The sequence below is a fragment of the Taeniopygia guttata genome, chromosome 9 (assembly GCF_048771995.1).
Source record: "Taeniopygia guttata chromosome 9, bTaeGut7.mat, whole genome shotgun sequence".
In the NCBI taxonomy this organism is placed as follows: domain Eukaryota; kingdom Metazoa; phylum Chordata; class Aves; order Passeriformes; family Estrildidae; genus Taeniopygia; species Taeniopygia guttata.
The window spans coordinates 4,179,810-4,207,685 of NC_133034.1; the positions used below are offsets into that span (position 1 = coordinate 4,179,810).

The 27,876-nt window shown below is 44.3% G+C and overlaps 1 protein-coding gene across 1 annotated transcript in view; it reads left to right on the forward strand.

Moving 5' to 3' along the window:
- Positions 1 to 23,067, forward strand: part of HS6ST1 (heparan sulfate 6-O-sulfotransferase 1) — a 190,207-nt gene extending 167,140 nt beyond the window's left edge. The window contains exon 2 of the mRNA XM_030280709.4: positions 16,718 to 23,067. Coding sequence (XP_030136569.1) covers positions 16,718 to 17,426 — 709 coding nt within the window. The 3' untranslated portion in view covers positions 17,427 to 23,067. The remainder of the gene's footprint in view (positions 1 to 16,717) is intronic.
- Positions 23,068 to 27,876: the final 4,809 nt, after the last annotated feature.

The window sequence follows — 27,876 nt, forward strand, 5'->3', positions numbered from 1 at the left end:
TCAAGCTCCTCTTTTCTTGTCTTCCTTCCTTGTCCTCCCTACCCTGTCATCTGGATCATTCTGAGTTTTTCCTCCCAGAATATTTTGCTACTCCTAAAGGCTTAGACAGATGAGAGTTTGTGGTTAAAGAAATTCCATGTATTCACTGGGGATCGATGAAAGCTTATATGGAGCTATCAGTTGTCAGGGATAACTGGTAACATTCTTGTGAGGGGAAAGGGTAGCAAAAGCTATTGAAGAGTCTTTGGGTTAAAAAAATTGGAATGTGATTCATAAATCTGCCATCCATCATCTTCAGTTCCCTGTCTCAAGGCTCACAGCAGCCTTTAGAGGCTCCTTGACGATGAGGTCAGGACACAGTGCTGGGTAGGGACTTTGGCACCCAATTTCTGTCAGTGCCATCAGAAGCCTCATCTGTAAAGTTCTGTGTGTTCATGGTGATAAGGGGCACTTTGCTCTTCTATGTAAATAATCTCCATTTTTTCTGAGGCCAAATGCTCTAGAAAGAGGAGAAAACAGTCATGATTTCTGTAAACCCCTCACAAAATATCATTATTTTCAAGGTTACATGCACACACAGGTATTGCGTGAAATATGTTGGAGTTTTGCTGCGAGTAACTTCAATTCCTGGTTGAATTCCAGGTTCCCATTCAGGAAAGTTGTCTCACATTGTAATGGACTTGAGCATGTACTTTTTGGACTTTTGGAGCAGTATGAAGACTTGTCCCAAAAATACAGCAATAAGGGAACCTTCCTTTGCATTTGAAACACAGTGTAACATGTATGGTGCACATTCCCATAAATAACAAGAAAAAATGGAGTTCCTCTGAGTCAAAACAAAGATACGAGACTTAGGAGATAGAAACACATCCAGAATCACACATCTAGAGTTGAATTACTAGGAACAGTTTTAGAATTTAAAGTTGAGTTTGAGTGTCTGCAATTTTCCATGCTTTTCTCTGTTTTTTTTCCCCACTATTTTCTTGCTTTTGGTTACAGTTACACTTTCTTTGATCAATCCTGTCCCTATGTGCTTGCTCACCAGAGGAATGGGATCAGTCTTGGAGGAGAGTTTTTTCCAGCCCCTCAGGAGCTCTCCCCCCATGCTCTCACCTGTGAGGTAGTGCTCAAAAAGGGACCATTCTGAAGCTCTGATTTAGAAACCTGAATCATCCCTGGGTCCCAAACTTTTCTCAAGGCAGGTCAGCTGCCTTCTATTGGCTTTTGAAGCAAAATAAAACAGACCTTTCCAGTCCTTCAGTGGCAAAGGGGGACTAAAGTTGAGTGGGACATGTCAGTGCTGGTGCAGCCACGTCTCCGCTGCCTTCATTGTCATGAAGAGACACAGACAGCAGGAAAGTGTTCCTGCTCCTGTGCACATGGTCAGGGCTGCCTTGGCCAGGTGGGAAGATGCTGGGTACTGCAGGTATGTTTGCAGACAGTGGGAAACTGACTTTTACATGACATCAAAGCTGGAGTCTGCTGGTTTCAAGCTGAATTCCAGCTCTTCAGCAAAGCTGCAGCTTCCCAGGGGCACTCCCTGCTTCTGCGAGGAAGGGGAGCAGGGAGCAGGCCCTTCCATAGTGCAGAGGTCTCTGCTGTGCATCAGAACTAACTGCCAAGAGGAAAATCCTGAAGTGGGTCCTGAAAATGTCTGAACTGACAGCTGAGACTCAGGCGTAGCTGTCCTGTCTGAAAGAGCAGTTCTGTCCTTTGATGTTCTTGTGCTTGATTGCAGAGGACTGTGCAGCAAGGACAGCACAGGCTCCAACTGTCAGAAATATTTAAAGATCTCTTGAGAAGGAAGGTCATTATCCAGAGGAGGTGAGCTTTGCAGGATATGGAGGAGACCAAAACCAGGCATAGCACCTGGAGAGAGACCTGAGGAGGACTGCTACCTGTCGGATGCAGCCATAAAGAGAAATTCCCAGTTGTCTTTAATTAAGCCTCTTCCTGTCCCATCAGAGGGAAATGGGTCCCATGGCAGTAACAGGAGGGAAGTAAGTCAGTGCCTCTGCTGTTAATTTAGTGCCCTCCTGGGACAGACAGAGAATATCACTGTGCATGGTTTGATAACAGGCATCATCCCATGGGGAGTTTCTGGTTCTTCACAGTATCTCTGAAAGTGGAAGTGCCCTGAGTCTCATCCAGAGGCCCTGGAGCATCCCCTGAGCAAAGAGGACAGGAACTGGGACAAGTACCTGCTCAGCCCCAGCTGGTACCTGCTACCAAAGGTCTGTCAAGCAGCGATGGAAAAGCCATGCAGCATCTGCTTTCCAGAGGAGAGCTGTGCTTGTGAGCCACAGTGTGCAAGGGCTGGAATCTCTTGGTTAAAACATATGTTGCAAGAAATGAGCAAAAGCTAAAGTAAACAGTTTACACAGAGGTAAAGCATCTGCTGATTGCTGCTATACACAGGCAAAATGAGGCTCTGTTTGCAAATGGCCTCATTTTGCTCTTGGTGCCTTTTTTTGTACAGTGGAATAACCGACGCCTCAACAGGCAGCAAGCTCCATTACTTATGTTTCCACTGTGCAATTTCTTTCCCAAACAATGTTTGCTGCCCCAAGAGCCTAATTATCACCTAAGAGATGTTAACAGCCAGATCATTGGAACTTGGAAAAGGTTTTGATCAAATACAAGCAAGATGTAGTTTGTATTTTGGTGCCCTGTATTCCAGGAGCAGCTGGTCTCCTGAGGTAGGGAAGTGTGGACTAAGTTAATGAATTTAAATATGCTTCTGTTAGATCTTTTAGTCATTAATGTAATTGCATCTGGTAGTCCTTTTGATTTTTAAATATAGAGGATGTGATTGGATTTCTTTTTCCTTTTTTTTTTTTTTTTTTTTAATAATTTTCAAATCTGTCACTACTGTTCCTTCCTTTGTGGAATTCTCCAGAAAGACCTCCTTGTCTTCCCTGAGTGAATCTTTACTGTATTAATTATTTCACTATTAATTTTCTGCATTAGCAGATCCCTTCTGTCCCTCTCCATGCTTCTGCCTTTTTTGTGTCTGGCATAAGGAGCACACACATGTAGTAACAGGTACACCAAGCCTGAGCATGGAGTGGGAGGAATTTACCTTTGGAATTCACCTCTCATGCATACATACCTTTCGTGCCAGCTCTGGCACTTGTCTCCAGGCTGACTGGAATAACAGGATGCACAAGCATCAGCCCAGCTTTCAGAAAGATTAACAAGGGAAGTTTGAAGCCCAATATTCGTATCCCACCAGTGACAGAGACTGTTTCTAGTGTTTGAGCTAACTGGTAATAAAAAACATCACAGGTTAAATGGAGCAGACAAAGGAAGCAGGGCTGGCAGTTCTGTGATGCTGAAAGCTTTCCAGATCTCTTGCTTTTGCACACATCCTCTCTTTAGGATGAAAAAAAAAATGCAATACACCGAGCTGAGATCCCCCAGAGTATTGAAAGAAATGGATTGCAATGGCCCTGCTACCTTCCAGCTCCCATTGGAAAAATATTCAAAGAGAAAATAAATTATTATGTGAAGAGACAGGCAGGGGATTGAATGACTCGAAGCTGTGGGATATGGAGCCTCACATAACAAGATCACCAGCTCTTATTCACCCCAGGCTGGTGGTACCTGAAAGCCTCTCCAAGCTCAGCAGTTTGCCAGAGTATCTGAAAGAGCTAATGGCCCCAGCCCAGCAGATCCCAGTGGGCACAGACTTAGCACAGCATGCTTCAGGGATGTGGATTGCCACACGCCTACTTCAGAATTTACCAAACACAAGAAAGTTTTTCTCCGTGATAATTGTTTTCACAGGGAGACTGAGCACATGCCTGCACTCAAACTGTGGTTATTTCAGTGGAGCTGTGCTGATAAACCCTTTTTGGGAAGGAGCTCACACTGGCAAGGATCCTCTGCTCCATAATTTAACCCATTTCCCCAGACAGAATAAGCCATACCCACCACCACATGGATATTGCTACTCACAACTTTTTGCTGGCATTGCTATTTGACTGGCAGTGTTCTTTTATTATTCACTTCTCACACTACAGCTATGCCAGCAAAACTCTTCCGTGCTACCTGAACTTATGAGGGAGAAAACACCTGTGTACATCTTTTAAATGTGGTGTTTCTCAGTCAGGCCTGAAGCAGAGACTTGTGCAAAAGGCTCAGTTGCTGCAGATTTACAAGCTCCCGAGGCAAACCGCAGTGCTGCGTGTTCTGGTGCCACATCCCCTGCAAGCAGAGGGCACCGGGGGCAGCAGGGAATGGCAGGGACACTGAAGGTGTAAACGCCCGGGGCAGGTGCTGTCAGAGCCTCGGGAGAAAGGCTGGGCCAGCAGAGGGCTGCTGCAGGAGGATGCTGCAGGAGGATGCTCTCAGCAGGATGCTGCAGGAGGATGCAGCAGGAGGATGCTGCAGGAGGATGCAGCAGGAGGATGCTCTGTGCCGGCTCATCCCAGCAGAGGTGCGGGTGGTACCCGCCCGGTGACCTCACGGGACTCCAGCAGTGGCACCCGGGCATCGCTGCCACCAGTGGAGGGGGAAACAGCCCCAATTACCAGTTCCCGGCAATTAAATGGGACTTAGAGAGCAAGACACGGCAAATCCCAGCAGAACTGCTGGCGGGAGGAGCTGCTGTCCCTCCCATGGCAGGCAGGTGCCATCTAGTGGGAACGGGGCACGGTCCCCCTGCCCTGGGGCATCCCCAGGCTGCAGCAGGAGCAGCACGGTCCCACCGAGCACTTCTGTGGGTTTCTTTGGGCTTTTCCAAGTAGAAAGCAGCACTTTGGGAGATGCAGCATATGTTTTTAAGCACATAATTAGGCTTACCTGCAGTAGAGCTGCAGAGGAGTTTGGCAGCATTTCTGCCAGCTGGAATACCTCTGGAGTCCTTCACATGGGAGATGGGGGAATAATGTTGGCCTGTATTTAAACAAAATAAAAAGTCTTTCAAGGATCTGTTAATCTAAAATCAGATTTTTTAAAATCACATTCAACACATTGCTGCTTTTCTGGTATTCACAAGTGCTCCTGCTCACCACAGGGCAAGGAATCCCATTAAGCACCCTTAGAAGAACCCAAGATTTGTCTGGGCAAAATATCCCTTCTTCACAATGCAGGGGTGCTGTCTGTGAAATACCCACTTGCTATTTCGTAACTCTCTCAGCTTCACAATGCACAGGTCTGAGGGATCACCCAGCAGAGAAATCCTGAGGCTGCTGACGTTTTGTAGCCTCAAATGTGCATGTGAAGCCCCAAACCACGAGGCTGATTTGTGCTTCCTGTGCGTGCAAGTGAGGGGAAACAAGAGGGTTCCTGTGATTAGAAATAGCTTTGCTGTTCTTGCACCTCTCTCAGCAGTGCCAGGGACAGGTCACTGTCAGAGACAGGATGCTGGCTGGACAGGACAGATCAGTGATGGATTTGGAGCAGCCCTTTCCAGCACTGCTCAGTTAATGAATTTTGCAGTCTTTGTTGGCTTCCTCAGCATGGAGATTCACTTAGGAGAGAAATTGTTTCTTTGAGCTAGACCATCACTCTGGCAATTCCTGTTGGGTATGTCTGTGTGCCTGCTCCAAATGAACAGTGGCTGCTGAGGCTGCAGGGAGCACTCAAGCTGTCTGGGATAAAATACCCACACTCTTTGCCTTGCATGTTGCATATTCTTGGTTTTTTTAGCAAGCAGTTTTAACCAAAGTGTTAATTGCAAGCCAGCTAACTCTGCATTGTTTCCAGGCTAAAGCTAAAGGAGTTCAAATCCAGAATCAACCTACTGTTTTCAGATCAATAATTTTTTGAGAAATGAATAATGATGCCCATGCAGTCTCCCGTGGTGCTGTGGGGCAGGGCTGGTGCTGGTTACAGAGAATGTAATGAGCAGCCTCTGTCTTCATGGGGCTGAGCCCCTCCTGCCCAGCCTGGCTCTGCTGGTGATTTTAAGAGCAAAATCCCAACAATTGTTTCCTTGGGGCTGACTGGAGGCAGTGCCACATGCAGAATTTGGGCTGCTTGATGCTGGCAAGGCCTGAGATTTCACTGCACACCCTTTGATGGATTTGTTGCATAGAGCTTTCAGTAATGTCTTGATTTCCCAGGCAATGATGTGCTTCAGACAGAAGCCAGGCAGCTTGTTACTCCTGCCAGCTGGCAGGGGGGTGGGTGTGTGCATATAGATATTTGGTGTTTAATAATTGAAACTGGATGTATCAAGGTTGGCAGCATGTATTTCAGCTTTAAAGACAGGGTATTGTAAGAGAAAAATGGGATGTTTTTTTGTGCCCAAGACAAATTTTTATTCCCCAGCTAATCTTGGTGTCTGCAGCTGCTGTGTCAATATCTCCTCCTGAAAGGCAGGGAATGAACTTCTGAACATCTGTAACAGCTACATTAAGTGGTGTGGTTTATTGTAGAATTATGGATGATGATGGCTGGGTTACTAAACTGTAAATCAGTCAAAGCATTTTGATGATATTCTAGATCATGAGAAAGAGACTCATGCAGGAAGAGACAGTGATTTATTGCACCAACTGGTAACACATTCAGCCCCAGTCATTTTTATTTATCATTACTTTGAAAAGATTTCAACCCTTCATTAAAGCACATTAAAAAAAATCTGTAATGGTGATAAAGTTTTGCTGTAATGAAAAGTGACACTCCTGAACTGTGATTTCTGGTGATAGGAAAGTGAAGAATAAGGAACTTAAGATACACAAACTTCACACTAAATTAGTCGAACAATCGCCTTTGTTTAATTGTCTTTTACAAGCAAATGAAGGGAGCTTTTCTCTTTTCATCCTTAAATCTGTTCCTTTGAAAGCATCTCATACTATCTGTAGTTTTGAGCCATGGAACCCGGGATTTTGAATGCTTAGCAAGTCATCCATTTCTGAGGCATTAGCAACACAGACAGGATTTATTTCAATCTCTGCATATGATTCTTTGATCTGGGGCTTACTTAAGTGCATTCCAGTGCAATTAATTAGGAAAACAGTATAAGACAGTGGCAACTCCAAGTGATCTTAAATGTAAAAGTGACTGATTAGTAGCTCTGCTTTCTTGAGGATTATCTTTTGCTGCTTAACAACATCTGCTATTCCTGAGCAAGGGAGAGTCAGTTAATTGAGTAGAGGGAGCTTTGGTGCTCTTTGTAAGCCACTAGCATGACTATTCACAAGAAAATCCATGTGGGAACCTCCCCCAGCACTGATTTTAAGAAGGAGCTGGGTAAATGGGATTAGGACCAGTCCCCTACCTGATGCTGTGAGGTGTATGGCAGGATGCAGCTCACACTGACTAGGGCAGAGCAGCACTTGTTCCCTTTTCCTGGCAGCCCTGTGTGGCTTGCAGAGCTCCTTGGAATCCAGTCCTTGCACTAGGCCTGCTTTCAGGGATGGGTTCTGCTGCTGTTTGTGTTTTCTTCCTTAGAAAGTCTTGTTTCTGGATGTTGGCTGGCTGGCTGAAAGTTACAGTGTTCACTTGTATGCTCAGGACATGTCAGTCTGGTTTAAAAATCCTCTGCATCTCCATTCTGTTTCCAGAGTCTTCCTACTCAGATCAATAAAAGTGGCCATCCATCAGGTTTTGATTGGAACAGGATTGATCAGTGAGCAGCTCAGGGGTGCAGCTGCAGCTGCCTGACACAGATATTGCCTCCCTTTGCCAAGGAATTCAATTGTCCTGCACAAGCGATCAATATCTGCTCCTCTGACTACTCTTGCTCCCTTCATCTTCCTCTATAGTTTCTTTATAATTTCATCTTCTTCAAGAAGCCATATTTCCTGTCTATCATGCTGCTGCATTTTCCTTGAATCTTCTTTGAATCTCACAGCCAGTGAAGCTCTGTGATTCACAGAAGAGAAGCTGACTTGCAATTCAAAAGAAAATGCAAATTCTAGTCTATCTGCTTTATTTACAGCTGTTTCAAATAAATATCTTTCCATATTGCATAGTTACTTCAGCTTTGTCTTTGCTCTAGACCAGCTTGCTTCTGCTTTTCTTTTTTCTGTTTGGCAATATCCCGGCCATTCTTCCTTCTGCATCCTGAAGTGTGCAGGCATCAGACGCAGAAATAATGTTTTATCAGTTAAAGTATTCACTTGTTTTATTCCTTGCATCCGTCTTGACGCCTGGGGAGGCTAAATCCCTAGCACTGTCTCTCTTCCCAGGACAAAGCATGAAGCTCCAGAGATTTCTGTGCAGAACCAGTGCAGCTCAGCCCCAGTGACACAGACTTGGCTGCCTGCACTGGCAGTGTGTTAGGGGACAGCACTTATTCCCTGGAGCTGGAATGAGGCCCCAAATGCTTTCCACTATGGTGGGGTGAAAACTGCTATCCTATGCTACATGTGCAGTGGACATTGATCTCTGGCACAGAGATGAAAAGTTCAGTGTCTCATTGCAAATGTGTCATTACTCTTCAGGGATTGATTTGTTATTTGCTTGGTTCTAATGTGGCCACACACAGGAAGATACTCAATAAAAAAAAAAAAAAAAAAAAAGGGATATAGAACCCTTCTAGCAAATATGTGTGTAATGTGTTACTGACTTCTCTGTGTTTTGTAATGCCAAAATCAATGTAACTGAAAGTCTCTGTGACAGAAGCAGTAAGTGGAGTGAAAATTTTTCTTTCAGAGAATGGCCATGTTTTTCCCTCCTGAAACTTCCTACCTTGCTGACAGCAGGGGCAATAATAGAAGCAAAGGAATGCAAAGAATAAGCACAGGTTGCAGTCCACCTTTCTGCCATCTGTTCCCTGCCAGCACTGATGTAATCCCTCTGGCACTGCAACTTCCCTCTGCCATCTGTCAGCATTCCCTGCTATCGATTAGGGGGGTTGCTGAGGTCACTTAGGAATCACAGCAACCCTCCCAAAACTCAGGAAAGGTACTAAATCAAAGGAATTTGATTTGTAACTCGCTGTCATTTTTGGTGCCTTGCTGCAGTAGAAGACAGCAGTCAACACTTCCTAAGCTCCTCAGATGAGGAAAGTTATGGCAAAAGAAAGCGCTTGTTTATAAACGGTGCAAGTAACATAAGCTTTTAATGGGCCCTGGAGGAGTCCAAGGCTCCAGAGGGCTCTGGAATGCCTTTCTCTCCACCCCCATTTGCTCCCCTCACCCTGACCCCCACGTTTTTTTCCAAGCCTTTGTCCAATTTTCATCATATCTGTCATTTTGAAAAATGAGCTGGTGGTTCACTCCTAAGGTTCATAGCATGCCATGTATCTTTTTTTAGATTAACTTGTTTGCAAAGAGACAGTTCAACAGGAAATTCTTGTGCTTACACAGCAGTGCAATTTTTATGAAAAGCAGAGATGTTGTTAAAACTCATTATCTGTCTATTCTGCTAATTGGATATAAAAAAGTTGTGAGACACGAGGATGATAGGACCACAGTTGCTTCCTGGGGAAAAGCCTATTAGTACATTGCTAACAAATCTGGACTGGGGCTGAGTGTGTAACAGTGTAGTATGAGCACATGAGCACCAGCATTGCACAACACTGAGATCTGAGGTAAAAGGGCACCTCATTTCATTTATGGAGATAAATGGAGGTACTGGTCCTGAAAGTGTCCATTTCTGGTGGTCTCAGAGAAATTCATGCCCAGCCCTAGCTGCCTTGGTGCTCCATTTGATCCCAGACATGAAATGCTCCCTTGCATCACCCTGCACATCAATCAGGATGGAGCAGCCTGTATCATTCTGCCACTCCCAACGTGGGTGTCAAGGCTCCCTGTGCCCTCCCAGCTTTGTGACAAACCAGGTCCCAAACAATCCCTGTGCCCTTGGGGCTGACTTACATCCTTTGTGCCTCCACTGCAGCTCTGCTGCCTTTGCCAGTATATTCCAGGAGGAACATCTGTGTTACAGGAGCACAATACTGTTCTATTACTTTGCAGACCTACCTTTCTTTGTAGGTCAGCTTTAAATAGACACCTCACCTGTGTGCAGGCACACAGCATCACTGCTCCTGCAGATCCCAAAATCGACTGTAGTGCTGCAGTGTGGCTGGATCAAGCACACAGACTGACCTTTTCCTGCGTTTCATGTCTTCAGCTCTCTTCCCCACCAGTCTGGAGAAGCCTTGCAGTTGTGTTTGACTGTCTCTGGTGTTTTTAAGCCAGCCCATGCATGGCTTGGAACACCAAAAGGCAGCTTTTGTTTGTTTTGAGTGGATGGAGGGGTGGGTGTTTCTCCTGTGAAATCCTGAGCTGCTGCTTGCTCCTTTGTCTCCTTTCTGGCTGTCAGACTCTGTTCTGCTTGCACCCAGGTCCAGCACACAGGATCTGCTCTCCAGGCAGGCTCTGCGGTGGGATCATCACGCTCTGCTGACAGGCTGCATCACCAGGACTGCAAAGCATCCCCAGTGGCCCACATTTTATAAAATGCATGGGTGAAAAGAGAGAGGTGTGGCTCTTCTCATCTGCCCCAGGCTCCTGGAGCAGCCTGAGGTTCCTTCAGGGCTGGCTCTGAATTGGCCCATGGTGAAATCAGCCCCCAGGATGATTTCAGCCCCCAGCATGATCCTCCCTGAGTGAGGATCTGCAGGGTGAGCAGAGCCCATGTGAGGGTTGGCTGTTGTTACATTTCCAAATGTCCTGTCTTTTAATGCAGCCAAGTCCCAAGAGCAGAGACCATCAGGCAAAACAAACACAATTATGCAAAACAAACCTGGTTCCCAAAGCAAGCACTGACAGCCCCTCCTTTCCTGGCAAAGGAAATCACTGCTGAAGGTGTTTACCCAAACTGAGAGCTGGAGGATTGGGTTTGCTATTCAGTTTCTTGGCTTTTGGGGTTTTGTGTTGCAATCTTTATTTAACCATAGAGGACAGAATAGACGTTTGTTTTGTTTGTTTGTTTGGGGTTTTCTTTCAGTTCCTATGACTTTTAAAGGAATGAAGAGTTTATTGTGTGTGAAATGCAGGAAGAGTCTAAATGAACAACAGATGAGGGGAAATAGACTGAGGAAAATTAGGGCTATTTGCTACCAGAGGAAGTAATCATTGTACATATATTAAATTCCAATCTCTAACTGAGAATGTGCTTGTTATGCAAGAAACCTGACTGTAAGGAAAACAGGGAACTATGTGGAGTCTTTACAAGGTGGGGCTTTAAAAGTGGTAAGTATGGGTTTGGTAAATAAGGCCGGAGGCAGCTTTTACTGAAGCCAGTGGTGGCGGGAGAGTCACCCAGAGTTTCCCATCATAGCAGAAGGTTATTTTCTGTGCAGAAAGGGGAAACTGTTCTCATACACCTGCTATTTGTAGGTAACATTTAGTGTGACTATAATGATAATATCAATTCTGTCTGGACTTTCATCTGCCACATTCTCAGCTCATCCATCATTAGAGACACCTGATTCACCTATGACCTACCTGTAAGTCCTTGCTGGCCTGTTCCTTAAGGAAACTCTGCTCATTATCAGGGAGATAACTCTTACCTGGCCATCCCCTTCGGTGTTCCAGCCAAGGGAGGGTTTAGGTGATGGCAGCGGGTGCTGGGGGCTTCTTCTTCCCTTGGTCCCTGCAGACTAACAGCAGGGCAGGTGCACGAGTGCATTTCACTGCTGGGAGGCAAAATCAGTGGTTGTTTCAGTGATAAACTGCTTACAGTGAGAGCCAGTGCAAATGGAATAAGGACTCTCACCAGGGATTTGTGGAGTGTGCAGTACATGGGCTTGACTTACAGGGATGCCTTAAATCAGCCACAAATTTGACATTGCTAAATCTTTAAACAAAACACAGTGTTCCTCATTATTGCAAGATGGCAGACCCCCTGCTCAGTTAATTCAGCAAAGATATAGGATGATTTTTTAATTTTTTTTTTTTTCTATTAGCAGTAGAAAAATTGTAGCCTGGGGGAATGTTGCTTTGACAGATTGGGGTTATATGGCTGAGGCTGACCTATGCAGCTTCCTTCCCCTTCCCCCTCCTGGCAGGCAGATGAAGCATTTATGATTGCAAGTGGCTACCTCTATTTTGTTCTTTACCTGATGGAAGGCCACCACAGTAATCAAAAAGGACTTGTTACATATTTTGCTTTTCCTGGGAGGAATGCTTGAAAGCTCAGTAAAGAACCTGTAAAAAATTTGAAATAAAAAAAATTGGCCATGTGGGAGGAAGCATTTAAGCACAGGAAAGAACAGGGGATTGCACAGTCAAATAAGCAGTTCTTGGCAGAATTTAGAGACCAGCAGCAGTAAGAAGGATGCATTGGCATGTAAAAAAGAGTGGAAATTAACTGAAGAGAAATGGTAACATCATATTTAGAATCTGTCACTTTATCAGAATTATCTTGACTGGTTATTAGCAAAAGAGAAGGAATTGAGTTTTTTAGAGGAAGAAGGGTTTCATTTCCCCTTCATTAGCTGAGGAACCTGCTGACAGGAATTAAGACAGAATATTGCTAACTGGCAGCTTCAGCCATGCAAGAAAGGGTTATTTTTAACCCTGAGCTGCTCAGTGACTGCATTTGCAGCATGGCCCTCCTTAAAAACAACGAAAACTCTGCTGGCAAAACTAAGGCTGCTTTGTGCTGCTGTGTGAGAATGGGAAGGAGAGGTCTGGGTGGGAATCCTGTGGGGCAGTGGTGCCTCTGATGTTCGTGTCATGAAAATATGCCCCCAGTTCACCATTGTCCTCTGACCTCAATCCAGGCTGAAACAGGGGCTTTGCATAATCGTGCAAGGAGACAGCTCCTGCTCCAAAAGATGTTATGTTTTGAATTTCCAAAACAGACAAAGGAGACATTGTCAGCCCTTCACACATGGGAAACAGAGGCAGGGAGAGAGAGATTTGTCTGGGGCAAACGGGCTAATTTTGACAGAATGGGCACTTAAAGTGAAGTTTCCTGAATTCATTTGTGTATTATGACCACAAGGTTGGCCTTCCTTTCTAATGCTGGATTTTGTTCTTCCTGAAACTTCAGTTCAGGCACAGGCTTGATCAAAAACATTCTTTTGTTCTGTTTAATAAATATGCCAGGGATTCTTTCTTTGGGCACTGTGCAGCTTGCATGCAGGTCTGAGGTGAGCTCTGCAAATGCCTCAGAGGTGAATTTTTAGGTGGATTTCCATGTTGGGACTGCCAGGAGCAGCAATGCAAGGAAAGGCAGAGGTGTGACTTTGTCTTCTGCTTGTCCTTGTGCCCCTGGGGATCACAGCCCCGTGGGTGTGTAGAAGGGGAGCCTCCAAGAGCAGTAATGCTGTTCTGCTCAGCTTCATGTGGGAGGAAAAATCTTACTAACTCCAGTGTCCATTTGTCTTGCTCAAGCTCATTAAGTCCAGAAAGGCCAGTGAGATATGACACTGCATGACCAAACTGGGGCTTTTTTATGAGGCACTATTGAGTGGAACCATCTGGGCTAGGAGAAGAACACACTTCTGAAATGAGCCTTTAGGAACACTAAAGTTAAGTGGCTGTCTGGGACACCATGCTGAATGAAGGGCACTCACAGCTGCATGGGTTTTATGGGTTTATTTTATCTCTGATGACAAAAAAAAGGTACTAGTCATGTGGTTCCTCATGAATTTCAAGCCACTGTTAAAAAGGGGCATTGCCTGTGTTCTCAGCCATGCTGGAACAGAGTTCCCCCAGCTTGCTGACTGCTCATGGACAATGATTTACAGTTACCTAATTTTTCCCTAAACTTAAAGGCAATCCCAAGTTATACTTCAAGAACAGAAACTTCAGTAGGTTCCTTGAGTGAACACTTGGACAGTCATCCCTGCAATACCCAAGTGCTCACCCCTGTGGCTCCTGAGGTCTCAGTCCCTTGGAAGCTGTACTGCTCACCTGCCTGAGGGCTGAGGGAATCTGCTCCTCAGAAACCAACACCTTTCTAGAAAGCTAAACACAAATTTGGGAGCATGACTTTCACTATGTCAATTGTGCATCTCAACTTAGGCTGTTAAAACTGTTCTTTTGTTTTAAAGTCTCTGCTTAGTTTTGTTTGTTAGGGTTATTGTTTGGTTGGTTTGGTTTTTTTTTATTTTGTTATGGATTTTTTGTTCTTGGGGTTTGGCTTTTTTTTGTTTGTTTGTTTGTTTGTTTGGGGTTTTGGCATTTTTTTAAATTTTATTTTATTTTATTTTATTTATGCCCCATTGGGGCAGCTTCCTTAAGTACTTCCAGGGGCCTGGTTCCAGTTTCAAAGATAAATCTGATTTCTGTGTTAGGAGGTGAACTCTTTCCTTCAAGCACTTTTCTATATGACAGACCTGGAAAGGGGCAAATTGAATTCAGTAGAATTTCTAAAATTGTAACCTATTTCCTGTGTTTTTTATTCATTGAGATGAATCTTTGAGAAAGATCACTCATGGTAAAATATTTATCAGGGTATTACATCAACTAAGGTAATGTAATAGCTCTTATAGTGCAGGTGTGAAGAAAGAAGTTCTTGTTCCTTAAACTTTCTCCAATCCATGTCCTGTTCAATGTCTCTGTTTCAGTGGACTCCAGAAACTTTGCATGATATTTATTAATCTGATTTACTAACAGTCTCCTAAACTTTAAGCAGAGACACAGAGAGAAGATAAGCTGGACTCAGCCTTGCAGATTCATGCCAACTCTGCCACTTCTATTTGACTTTATGCACATCATTTAATATTTGTGGTTCCCCTGTCTGCCAAATGCAGATACCAATTCTTTTTTTTTCCCTATCCATACTTGTATAGGTGGCATGTTTGGACAGGAATCAGCTCCTCCTTTGTCTGTGGTTAGCTCATGCACAAAAGAGTCCCTAATCTCAGGGATCAGGGAGAAGCAACCTTCTAGTGGCTTCTGTAGCCACAAAATAATAAATGGCTTCGACCTGCTCAGTGAAAAATGCAACCTTTGGATTACATCAGTGAAAATAAAAATCCACTGCAGTTCACAAGTCAAAAACTGCTGATAGTGTTTAGCACCACTGTCTGGCATTGAACATCTGGCATTCATCACTGCTTTCCTTTTCTTTCCACCGCTGTATTTTATCCCATCTATTGGAGGTTTCTTAGCTCAGTCTGTGTAAATTATGCCTGCCTCTCAGTCAGGGTAGTGGAATCACTAAAGGCTGCAAGGTAAAGGAAGGAAAAAGAGATAGGCTTTTTTTAGTCTTTAAAAGAAAATGTCTGCTCCCCTTTTTCTCCCTGTCCCTGTACACAGACAGTACTGGACAGTGTTACTAGACAGTGAGATACTCCTGCTAGTGAAGAGAGATGGAATAATTTCCAAAAATAACAAATGTCTGTACCAGCCCTAGTTATGAGGGCAGAAAGCAGGAGAGGAATTGGAGCTGGAGTGGACATCCGCTGCCATTGTTGGAAAGACCAAAATTGAAGGGCTTTGGAACAGCCCTTCAGCAAGTTTATAATGAATTAGGAAAGCAAACATTACTTTATATGAGACTTCCTGGGCAGTGGCTTTGATGTATTATTTTAAAACTAAATTGCTCTTATTGCAGGAATTTAAGTTATTAATAGGAAGAATAATACTGAAAGTGCTAGGAAAACACGAGTCTGTTAAAATTGGATCAGACAGAATACTTTCATGTTTTTTTCCTCAAAAAACTGTTCACTGCCATCTCAGTGGCCATTCCATTCGGTGTCCCTGGACGGTGCTGGCCAGGCAGTGAGCCCTAGCAGCATTCTGAAGATGCATTTCTGATGGGACATGAATCCTCCACCACCCTTGTGTGAAACACTCCCAGCTGCATGTGTGTGTTGCCTGCCAAAGCCAGATGCTTCCATGTGTGCTCAGTGTCACAGCCCCATGCCCTGCAAGCACATGCCAGCTTTAGGAACTAGAGAAGGTATTTCCTCCTCCTGGAAACACAAAGACACCTCAGTCCCACGCTGCTGGCAGTTAGGGAAGAAAAGCCCTTTTCCCTCTGTGTGGAGAGGGCTGTTGCACACTGCCATCTCTGTCAATCCCAGAACTTCATGGGCTGAAGCCAGAGGGTCTCTGTAAGAGACAGCTGTCATGTTTTCAGTTCTGGGGACAGCTTGTATTGTTGAGGGCTTCATTGTACTTAGAGCAGCAAGAACGCCCCGTGTCATTATGTGTGTTCTTCCTGACTGTCTTCTATTTAGTCTCGTGTCAAAAGTGTGTCTGAAGTTTGTTTGATTTAATACCAGGTTGACTGAAATAGGAATAAATTATTGCTGGTTGTCAGCTCAGCCTTCTCTTTCTGCAAAGCATATTGTATACCTGATTTCCCATTGTTCTTCATTTATGTTCCTGTGGTTTTATCCTGCTACTCACTGCAGACTCCCAAATTTCATCTCGGCAGCCAAATCAATCCAGCAGTGGGTGTCCTGGTCAGCATCTGCATGGAGTGGAGGTGACAGGCCCAGCTCACAAACAGAGCTGGGCTGTCCTTCAGAGCAGGTCCTGGCTGGCACAGCAGGCACTCAGCGCTTGGTGGGAAAGGCCAGGCAGTGCCAGGAGCCACAGTTGCTTTCTGAAGTCAATGAACAGGTTCAGTCCTGGTGATTTGTTCTGACTTTATAGTCCATTGCTGGGAATGAACATCCTGGTGAAGGTGCTACTACTTGGCAAGGCTAAAATGGGAAACACGGGTCTAATGTTGCACAAATGGCTTTGCATGAGACATTGCAAGAAAAAGCTACGCGCAGGTACAGTGGGATGGATGCTGTGATGTTGATTTACTCTCAGTTTTTTGCTGTCTGCTCTAGCTCTCTGCCTGCCAAGCATCTGTCCCATTGCTAGCAGAATATTTATTCTGTTTTCTCTTCTTCTTGTAGAAAATTTTACTACATCACGCTGCTGAGAGACCCCGTATCTCGTTACCTCAGCGAATGGCGTCACGTCCAGCGAGGAGCTACTTGGAAAACATCCTTGCACATGTGTGATGGCAGGACACCAACTCCTGAGGAGCTGCCCTCGTGCTACGAGGGCACAGACTGGTCGGGCTGCACGCTGCAGGAGTTCATGGATTGCCCGTACAACTTGGCCAACAACCGCCAAGTGAGGATGTTGGCTGACTTGAGCCTGGTGGGCTGCTACAACATGTCCTTCATCCCAGAGAACAAGCGAGCGCAGATCCTGCTGGAGAGCGCCAAAAAAAACCTCAGAGACATGGCCTTCTTCGGCCTGACAGAGTTCCAGAGAAAGACTCAGTACCTGTTTGAGAGAACTTTTAACCTGAAGTTCATCCGGCCCTTCATGCAGTACAACAGCACGCGGGCGGGCGGGGTGGAGGTGGACAACGACACCATCCGCAGGATCGAGGAGCTCAATGACTTGGACATGCAGCTCTATGACTATGCAAAGGACCTCTTCCAGCAGCGCTACCAGTACAAGCGGCAGCTGGAGAGGATGGAGCAGAGGATAAAGAACCGGGAGGAGAGGCTCCTCCACCGGTCCAACGAAGCCCTTCCCAAGGAAGAGACCGAAGAGCAAGGACGTTTGCCCACCGAGGACTACATGAGCCATATTATAGAGAAGTGGTAGCCTAGGCAGACTTTTATATTAATGATATTCTAGGGTTTCCATATAAGAGATCGTGGAAGTAAAAATTACAAAAAAAAAAAAAAAACCTGACAAAAAATATTTTATTTAAAAACAAGTCTGTAAAACAGAAGATAGATTGCTTCCTTAAGCGTAGGGTCTTTTTACTGTTTCTTACAAGACCGATGAGATTCTTAAAAAAAAACAATAAATACATAAAAATAAAAAAAGGGTCAACATTCTAATGCAGAGATAAAAAATGCACAAATGCAGTTACCCATGCATGAGGCCAAATACAGAATGTTTCTTATCCTCATGATTTTAAGACAAATGGCAGAAGTAGGATTTTTAAAAATCTGTTTGTCCCCTGAGCCTAATGATCTAAAGATACATAATTTAAAAACAAGGAAACAGAGGTTTTCTTTTGTGGGAGAGGTGGGATGGGAATTGCAGTGTTTGTTAGTAACTGATAATGGTGACTAAGTTGAGGATGGGCCATCCTGTCAGGCTGGGATCTGAGCACACAGGCAGTCACAGCATTTCAGCTGGCAGCCACTGCCAGAAAGTAGAGCACCAGGAAAAAAAAAAAAAAAAAAAAGAAGAAAACCAGTCAGAGGATGAGAAACATTAAAGCAAATTGACTATGGCCTGGGAAATATACTTAGCACAGTGGTTCTGATTCATTGCACTGGTATCACATATACATATGCAGCTCCATCACAAAAATAATAAGGAATTCATACACAAAACACCCAGGTTTGTTTCCCAGCCAGGTCCCAAAACAAGTTAAAAGCCAACCATAGACTCAAACCTGCATTCACATGTTGTCCTGTCAGCTTACACCACTACTATTCAACCACTATCAGTATTGTGTGTTGACAGCACACGAAAACCATATCCTCCATTCTACAAAAAAAAAAAAAAAAAAAAAAAAAAGGAAGAAAAATTTAATTACTCCTTCATAAATCGGCACAAAATTCAGACCCTGCAATGGTTAGGTCACTAATGAGAATGTGACAAGGGGGTAATTTTGTTTTGTTTGTTGCTATGTGAAATACTGACCCAGAATAAGCATACAGACCTTCCCGAGCTGTATTATTTCAGTTATTTTTACTTGCTTTTATCAAGATGTAATGGGCATCAGCCTGTTTCCAGTGAGGTCACTAGAACTGATACAAGTGGGAACAGGATGGGGCTCTCTTCCAGAGCTGTGAAAATTTCTGACTGTGGGTCTGAATTAATTATGAGACAGTGCACATTGTCTTTTGGCAGGGTGCCTGTTCTGCAGCCCTTACTTTAAATGAACAAGCTGTGTTCATAAAACTGGAAAGGGGAATCATGGATAGTGTTTTTTTAGTCTCAGACCACTCTCAAAGCAGAACTCTTTCAATGCTGTTTTTTAGGGCCTCATGTAAGTTTAATCCTGCAGTGTGGGGACAGTCTAACCAGGTTCTGCTTACTGACTTTTGAGTCATAGAACAACAATGACTTCTCTAATTCCTCTTTCCACTCACCAAATTAAAATATGGCTTACTTTTTTGCTGTTGCAAGCACTTCTTTGTTTGGCTGGAAGCATGGAAATGAGGCAGTTTTTGCCTGGTTCATGTCTCACTCTGTTATTTCTCAGCCTGTAAGACCTGAACCAGCTATTGTTTAGGGTAAACTCTGAACCCAATGGAATATGATTTTGATTTTCAAAGGCCACATTAACTGCAAATCAAATATGCCATTGTAATCACTGGAGGAGAGGCAGAGAGCTGATGCACTCAACTTTAGCATGTTGTTTTTACAGCATCCCTTTCCCATCACACAAATCCACTGATGTGCTGCTTGGGTTGGATTTTAATTCTTTCTCTGCCTCTGTGTGCTGTTTCCAGCAGTTTCAAGTTCAGACTGAATTCTGCAAAGATGGGGATTCTGGGGGGGATACACCTTCCTTTGGGAGACATTTTTCTCCTGAAGAGTGAAGGCGGCTAAAAACTTGAGAAGAGAAAACAAAAAGAGCACGTAAGGCTCAAACACATTCTGGTACAGCCCTGAGCCAAAGTCCCCCAGAGTCAGAGGATGTGTTTCCTGTTGATGTCAGGTGGATTTTGGTCAGGTCTGATCCTGCTGCTGCCAAGCACACACTCACCTGTCTGCAGGCACAGCAGGACACTCTCACCACACATTTGTGGTACCAGTATGTGCTGGTGCTGTCCATGGCTTCTGTGCCAGTGCTTCTGCCACAGAATGGCTCCTGTTCCCAGGAATGTGTAGCATGGCCATAGGCATTTCCTCCTGGGTGAAAACTGGGAAGCAAAATGAAGCAGTATTTGGTGGTTGGCTTGGGGGAAGAGAAGGTATTACAAGTCCATTTGTCCATCTCTGAATTCCAAGACTGGGAGAAGCTGTGCTTGCTGGTTGCCAGCACTTTTGCAGTTTGCTGTAACTACAGAAAACATTTGTACTTTGAAAATGCAGCTTTGCAGGCTGTTAACCCACAAAACCAGCACGAGATATGAAAAGCAATTGTTCCACATGCAGTTTCCACCTTTCCCCAAAAGCTTTTCAGGGTGTGTCCTGTATCGTGGGTCCATAACACACAAGGGGTTCCTGCAGCTAATCCCTGTTTGTGTCTCACTGCCAGGACTGTGGGATTCAGACCAGTGTTGTGATTAGGCTGTGTCTGCCTGAGCTGTTCCTGTGTTACAGGCTCTGAGTAACCAGCTGGATGTTAATGAGTCTGTCTGCAGGGTTGTCTAAATCAGAAGCAGCCTCTGCCCTTAGAAGCATGTCAGTGGAAGACCTTGCTCCAACATTTTCTTTGTAATGGATTGCAGTAACAAACAAAAGAAATGAAATTTTATTGAAAACTGTCTTTATTAACAGTTTCATTTCAACCACAAAAGGAAGGCTGACCTCAGTACTGAGGCAGAAGTGTATAGATTTAAATTCTGCACCCATGCAAATGCCTCAGTTTCTCCACCTCTACACTGGGAGTAACGAATTCACAGACTCTAAAAGGGTACTCCAAGGTATGAAAAGTATAGGGCACATTGAAACAGATTCTGAGTAATAGAAATGAACAGAATCACCCCAAAGCCATTCCTCACCCTGGCTCCTGTGCTGCTCTGCTTCTGGCTGTTAATTTATTTTAAGTGCTGTGCACCAGAACGTGGGTTGCAGAACATACCTGGCACTGTCTTCTTCCTTCAGTGGGTGCAAAGGAACTTTTTTAACATAATGTGAATGTAGTTTTTTGTGATTTATATGTACCACACTTTGAAGTGGTACTGTTCTGTTCTTTTTAGGACTGATATTTTGATGCTACAATAACATGAAAAGTGTGTGTGTAGTTTTAAAGTGAATGGAGAACAACAGCTTTAAGGCACTCTGGCAGTAGTGGCCAGATAGTAGATTCTTGTTCAGTATCTGCCCCTTTCTTCCAAAATGTTTTTCCTGTGACTTCCAGACACACCAAGAGTTTCTTCAGTACCTGAAGTGGTTTTTTTCAGGGGGTCTGTCAGTCTGTCAGTGCATCATGATCCAGGTCAGGTTAGGAAAGTGCTGGAGCAGTGCAGGCAGGTGCGAGATTGGACTTCTCTCTTAGGGACTTTGTGGCTTCTTAGGGCTAAGAAGTCAATTTGCTTTTAGTCACCTAAACAGTGTAAACATCACTGCTTTGGTGGGTGTTCTTGCTGAAGAAAACATTTTACTGCTGGTTTGTCTCATCCTAGTTAACTTTGTTGAAGGAGTTTGCCTCATCCAAAGTTTTCCAGACAGTCAGGTGCCACCTTGTACCCTATCCAGGTCACAAAATGCAGGATTGACTGGTAAGGTTGCCAGCCCAGGCTGTCACAGGGTTCAAAGTCATAAACAAAAAAAAAAAAAAAAAAAAAAAAAAAAAAAAAAAAAAAAAAAAGTCAGCAAAAGATCAGTGTGACTCTCTGGCTTGTCCGGTTTTCTCCCTTTATGCCCAACATTTTGGAATAAATGAGGAGCACTTCAGTTGGTGTTTTTGCACCCCACAGTCCCTTACTTGCTTACAAAACTGGGATGACAATTGAAGCAGCATAAGAAAGATACCAATAAGGTTTTGAATCCTCTCTCCCAGGGCTTCCTGTTAGAGCAGAAAAGAGCAGTACAGTTGCTGAGAGTGTGACCAAGGCAGGAGGACTCCCCAGTGGCCACACAATTAGGAGATTGTCCCTCTGAGCCAGTCAAGTCACTTCACAGGGAGCAGTGGACAGCTCCAGAAGGTGATGACAGCATCACAGCACAGAGCCTGGCCGAGGTTCATAGCTTGGGGTCAAAGCATCTCTAGTGTCTCACTGGTGTTCAGAGTTCCCCAGACCCCTCCTATCCCACAGGCTTCTCCAGTCAGCACAAAAAGGGATAGCACTACAGGAATTCATCACCCAGCCTGTGCTTAATGCTGTATTCCCTGAGCCAGAGCTTGGCATGCAGCTGACACTGGCTGCTGGACTCAAATCACAGGGCTGGCTGTGTTCTCTTTTGATTCTTCTTTTCACTTCCACTGACACTAGCAGATCATGTTGCAGAGGCAGAGGTGAGTGTGGCATTCCCTGCCTGATCTGGAGCCTTCCAAGCCTTTGCAGCACAGGTCAGTGAGCTCAGGTGAGCCAGGGCACACAGTCCCAGCTACCCGTGGCTGCTTCTTTCACCCCGTGCACAAGAGCTCTGCCAAGGTGAATGCACACGGGTGTTAAAGCTCGTGTTGTCCCAGCTCTGTTATTCCTAGCCTGTAATGCAAGCTGAAAAAAAAACAGATTTACATGAGTCTGTCTGCTCAGAGCCCCACAATTCCCCCTCCCTGTTCAGTTCCCCCACATGTCAGTTCTAGAGACTGGATTGAGAGAGTTGTACTATAATTAATAATTTTATATTCAAAAGGTTTACTGAGCATGATTTGTTTTGTACATATTGGAATATGATTTAACTTATTTTTATTGCCCCTTTTAATCTTTTTTTTTTTCCATAAGGAAAAGACAAAAATCCCCATCCTCTCTCAATGTGAAGTTGCTGTGTTTTTATGTGTAGTCTGCCAGTCAAACACACAACAGGCAGAGGATTTCTCACCATCCCTACAGCTATCTCATTTTGGTTTTCACTGTCATTTGCATTCATCTGGGACTTTGCCTATATTATGTTCTTTCCTCTCTGCTGCACAGTCTGCACAGAGCAGGGAATGGGCAATGCAGGCAGGATTTCCTTTTTCTTCCTTTCCCCTTTCTTGAGTGCTTTACTTACCAAGGAACTCAGTTCCTCTAGGAATTGTGTGACTGAGGGTAAAAAATACAACTGTCCCCACACCTGCCTTCCACCCTCCATATTGTAGATCAAACAGATTCAGCTTCTCTGAAAGTGACTGTGGCTGAACTCATCCTATTGGGCTGAATGTGTATGGTTTGCACTTTCCCCCCCACTTCAGGACCTTAAAACCAACAAAAATAAATGGCAACTGTTTTAACTTGAGCCGAGTAACACTTAAAGCTTTATATATTTATTTATAGCATCTTACAAAAAGTGTTAAAAGGTTTTTTCTTCCACAAGAAAAATAAAATTTTACAAAATCATCTAATTGTTTTTGTCTAGATCAAGGATGAATGTTAGCAGATGAAATAAACCCTAAAATTGAGTATCTGTTGTGTGTGTTGTCCTTGCATTGGCCTTTGATGCTGTTTCAGTGTAATATGTCTTGCCTGTTTATTACAGAGAGATAAAGCTGCCAGTGCAGTTGATGGATAATATTTCTTTTCTGCTACAAAAACAGACTCCTGGATAAGAAATATTCAAGCAGAAACCACAATCTGTTGGTTCCTATTGTTACATTTGAGCCAACATTGCAAAAAGCCCTTAAACCTCATGGAACCTGTCATCTTTTAAAAATTACCTTTGATATTGTACAGTGTTCTTAGTTTTCTTTTTCAGAGGCACTGCGAAGAACACATTTGCAGGCAATAAATAGAGGTTGTTACACCAAATACTGTGGAATAATTAAGAGATTTTTTTTTGTTTGTTTCATTCTCAGAAGTATTTTGTTGTGTGAAAACATTCTGCAGTTACTGGGCTGAGCCATGTCTTGTTTTGCACAATGAAAGTGAGTTAGGGGTAAGAGGCTGATGATAAAAGTGTTTCACAGCATCCCGAGTGAGAACAGAAGGTATTTATGTAGGTGTAGTGAGTAACAGAGCTGTGATTTTACCAAAGCATCCTACAGCTCCCACTTGGAGGGAGGGGCTGTGCAGGTGCTGCTGGAGGACTCAGGTAAGGGATGGTGTGAGAGTGAAGCAGAGACAACTCTTTAACTAATTAAAGTTGAAAGGGGGTATATTTATTACAGCACTGGACACATGGGGAGTGACTGCCCAAAGACGTGTAAAAAAATCACAAACTCCTGCTCTCTATTTATCCAAGGTTTTACATATTCAGGTGGTTTCCAGGACTGCTTCTATGATGCCTCTTAAACAAACATTAGCTCTCACCTCATAATTAGCTGAATATCCATTACAGCTGAACAATTGTCCCCTTTAATTGGGTCAGTGGGCTTCTGGGGAGGAGGTAAGGCCTCTTCCTCATGGCAAACTCCTCACCTGTGTCAAGCTGGCAGGGCTCCTTGGCCTGCTGGTCACGGTCCAAACCTCCTCTTGTTCTTAGAACCCCGTGGTATTTATGGCTCCTGCACTCTTGCATACTTCATGTATCACCTGTCATTCTTTTCCCCACCTTCTTTCAGTTATCCACTAATTGATAGCAGGTGGTATTGATACACCTGGTATCAATTAGCTTCCTTGTTAAGCTCTAATCACAGTATAGGATCTTTGCTAACTGCATTTCCAACTTAACCCCTTGACTCAAGGAGGGCACCTGAGATCCCAAGGGGGCTCAGCTGTGAGGGGAGGGGACAAAGCCCTTGGGTCAGCCTCTCTGGCTGTGCTGGTGCCACTGCCCAGGAGCTCTCATGTCCTGCTGAGCTGCAGGAGGCATTTCTCTGGACCAAGCCAAGGTGCAGGCACAGCTTGCTGCGCTGGGTAGGAGCCCTGCTGTTCCTGGCTCAAGGTGCTTTTTGTCTCCTCAACCTCTCCAAAAGCCATGAGGATGCTCTGCCACAAGAAGTCTGGGCAGGTAAAATGTTTTCATTTGCACGTGGTGTTCCTACACCAGGTTCTTGCTCTCCGTGCTAGGAGCCTTCAGGAAAAGGTGAGGAGGGGGGTAGGATAGCTACCTAGTAGGTGGGAGCTTCTGCTATTGCAGAAGGGCAAAGGAGCAGAATGAATGCTGGAAGGAGAGTTAAAAGAAGCTGAGAATTTACTGAGGGAAGGACCTCCAGAGTTTTGGGATTTTTTTTCTTGGTTACACTGATGACTACTCAGTTTCTTTATTCTTGTGTCCAGAATGTTTCTGTTCTATCTGGTGATTTTACACTCTCCAGCACTGCCTCTGGGAGATGTGCTGCCTCAGGTTAGTTAGTGGGTCCTTGTAATGCTGAACTTCTTTGTTGTCACAGAGCAGAAAGAGGGACATAGGTCCTTGCATAGTTAAATGTGTATCTAGTGGTGACTGCATGTTTCTGTGGATTTTGCAAAAATGGTCAGATTTTAGGAGAGTCCCAGGCCTTGCAGTTTGTAACGTGATGCAGTACTTCAGTGGCACTTAGAGTAGGGATGTAAATAAACTTATACACAGATAAAATAAAATTATGGGCTTTCTGCAGTTGGAAATGTTCACATTTCCAACCCAAATAGCTGATTTGGGCATAGCTCCCCTCTTTGCAGCAGGGGAAAACCAAGGCACATTCATACACAAACTTAAAAGAATATATTGTGGACTTAACAGTAAAGGAGTTGAAGTTTTACTATAGCAGTTATTTCATAAACTTCAATTAGAGGGGATGTAGTCAATGAAATATTCACTAATTGAGCAGCATTTATTAAATTATTGCTATGTATCTCTTAAAGCCATAAGAGGTTCAAGGAGGCAAAGCTGCTCTAGCAAGGCCCTGGCTACTTTAATTGATCTGGGAAGTAAGTGGCTTGGAAAAGAGACCATGCATGTTCAGATTTTGCAAGCATCTCTAAGCCTAAAATAAGTCTCTATTTGTTGGTCAGACCATGCTGTAGCACAAGCAGGAGCTTTTGTATGTGATACTGCTTGTTAGAGCTTAGAAATTCTTTGTCCAATGTGAATTTACTAATTTCTCTCTTTTGGTGATGCTCTTCTGATAAGCTTTTTTTACTCCTGAGCACTTTCATGTCCCTGCCTTCTCTGGCCCACTGCTATTCCTGCTTCACAGAAGGTTTGTCCCCAGAGGCGGGCATGCAGTACCTCAGAAATTATTCTTGTGACCTTTGCACAAGGAGCTGCAGAACTGAGATGCTTCTTTTAATCAACATTCAGCCAACAACACAATGGAAAAGTTGAATACCTATCCTCTAGGAGCTGGGGATGGATGATGGGTAGCAGTGCTTTGCAAATGTTTAATGAACTAGGTCTTATTTATGTATTTATTTTGTCCTTCCCCATTAATATATTCTATTAGAGTCCAGATGTTTGTGCAATGAATGAGTAATAGTGATAAATAATAAGCATTTAATTCAAGTGACTTTAACATACTCTGGTTATTACTGGGTTCTATTTAAAACTTTCTTATTGACTTGAACCAAATGTTATACTCAGTTGTGCTGTAAATGGGAAAGAAATTCCACATGGCCTAATCTAGTTAATTCAGGCTGGGTACCTGATCCTGAAATGAATATGTGGTAATCACTCATCAACTTTCTGGCACAGGCAGTGACAACACATATAAATCATACAGCCTCTGTGAGATGGTAAATAACTTTCCTGTAGAGCCCCTTCTGTGGGATTGGATTATTAGTGCCAGACATTGTTTTCTGAACAAGAGCTCACAGCCAGATTGGTGAATGCTCAGATGTTTTGCATACTACAGCAGCCTCCATCAGGACTGATTTCTACTTAGCATCAGAATATTTGATATGAAGGAAAGAAAAGAACATATGATAAGTGAGAATTTATAAACTGAACTCAATTAGCCACAACTTCATGTGGGCTTTTACATTTTACTGGGTTAGTGAATGATCATTCCTTTTGTATTACTGGAAATGCTAAAGCCGTGCTGCTACTGGAGTTCCTTAATGGAGGCTTTGCTGCCTGGCTGGAGAACCTGGGGCTTGGAAAACTGCTGCTGGGAGAGGTGTGCAACCTTCTGGACTCAGGGATCTGCTGCTTGCTAGGTTTTTGCTCCAGTGCCAAGTCGTGCAAATAATTAAGGGTACGTGGTGCTCTGTTTTGAGGGCAGTCTGGCCTTCTGAAGCAGCTAAAATGACCAAATTCAGCTGTTTTGGAAATGAAAATGGAGCCGGGGGTCCTGTTGGAGGAGAAACCTGATAGGAGCAGCTTAGCTGATGTTATCAAGGGAGCCTTCATCACGACTCTTCTGCAGAGGTTTTCTGGTGTTTATTCTGAATTCTGCTGTTTTCTCTCCCCTGGCAGAGCTTGTCAAAGGAAAGTGCAACACTGCAGTGCTGGCCCTCATGGGCACGGCCTCGTCCTCAGTAGTTTGTGTTGCCCTTAGAGAAAACACCCATAACCTTTTGGAAGCAGTGCTCAATCTGCGGGCATACACAGGGTTTTTTGGCAGTATGTCAGTAATTTAGGGTGATTTTGGTGGCTGTGTGCCCCTGTCCTGGTGAGCGGTGTGGCTGTGCCACAGGCAGCAGAAGGCCTGAGCATGGCTGCCCTCTCTAGGGAGGGACAAGCTGGAGTGACAAACCCGGGGACTGCCAGGCCAGCACACCGAGACAGGGACACGCCTCAGGGGACACAACCTCTGGCCAAGCTGAGCTTTGTGCTGTGGGTGTTTTTGGGGACAGCGGTGTCCTCCAGCAGGGCTGGCCTGCCAGCCAAGCTCTGGAGATGTGTGCATGCTGGCTGCATTTTTATATGCACATTTAAGGACTTTCCCAAGAAAAATCAAACCATACACCCACAGGGACAGTGTGGGGAGGAACAATTACAGCAATAAATAAAGATTTCTGCTGGCATGCCAACCCAAGGCTTTTCTGTCTCCTCATCAAGTGATCTGCCATTTGTTAGCAACTGCTTGTTAGGGCTTTTCTGCTCTAGGCCTGTTCTTGCAGTTCTGTATATTTTACTCACCCTGACAAGAGAAAAGAACTCTATTAGTAGAGGCACTAGCAATTCACAGTGCCCATAACATCTGTGGCAGGGCTAGAATTACAAATCGCATCAGCATATTAGTTTGTTTGTTTGTTTGTTTGTTTTGCGTCTGTTTGGGAATTTCATTAACTGTCTCACATTTTTGGTTGTGGGTTATTTTTTTTCCCAACTCTCCTTGTTGAAAACCATTTGTTTCATCACCCTTCCTCATTCTTTGTAAAGGTGGCCTTCAGGTCTGGGCTGGCAGTGAAAG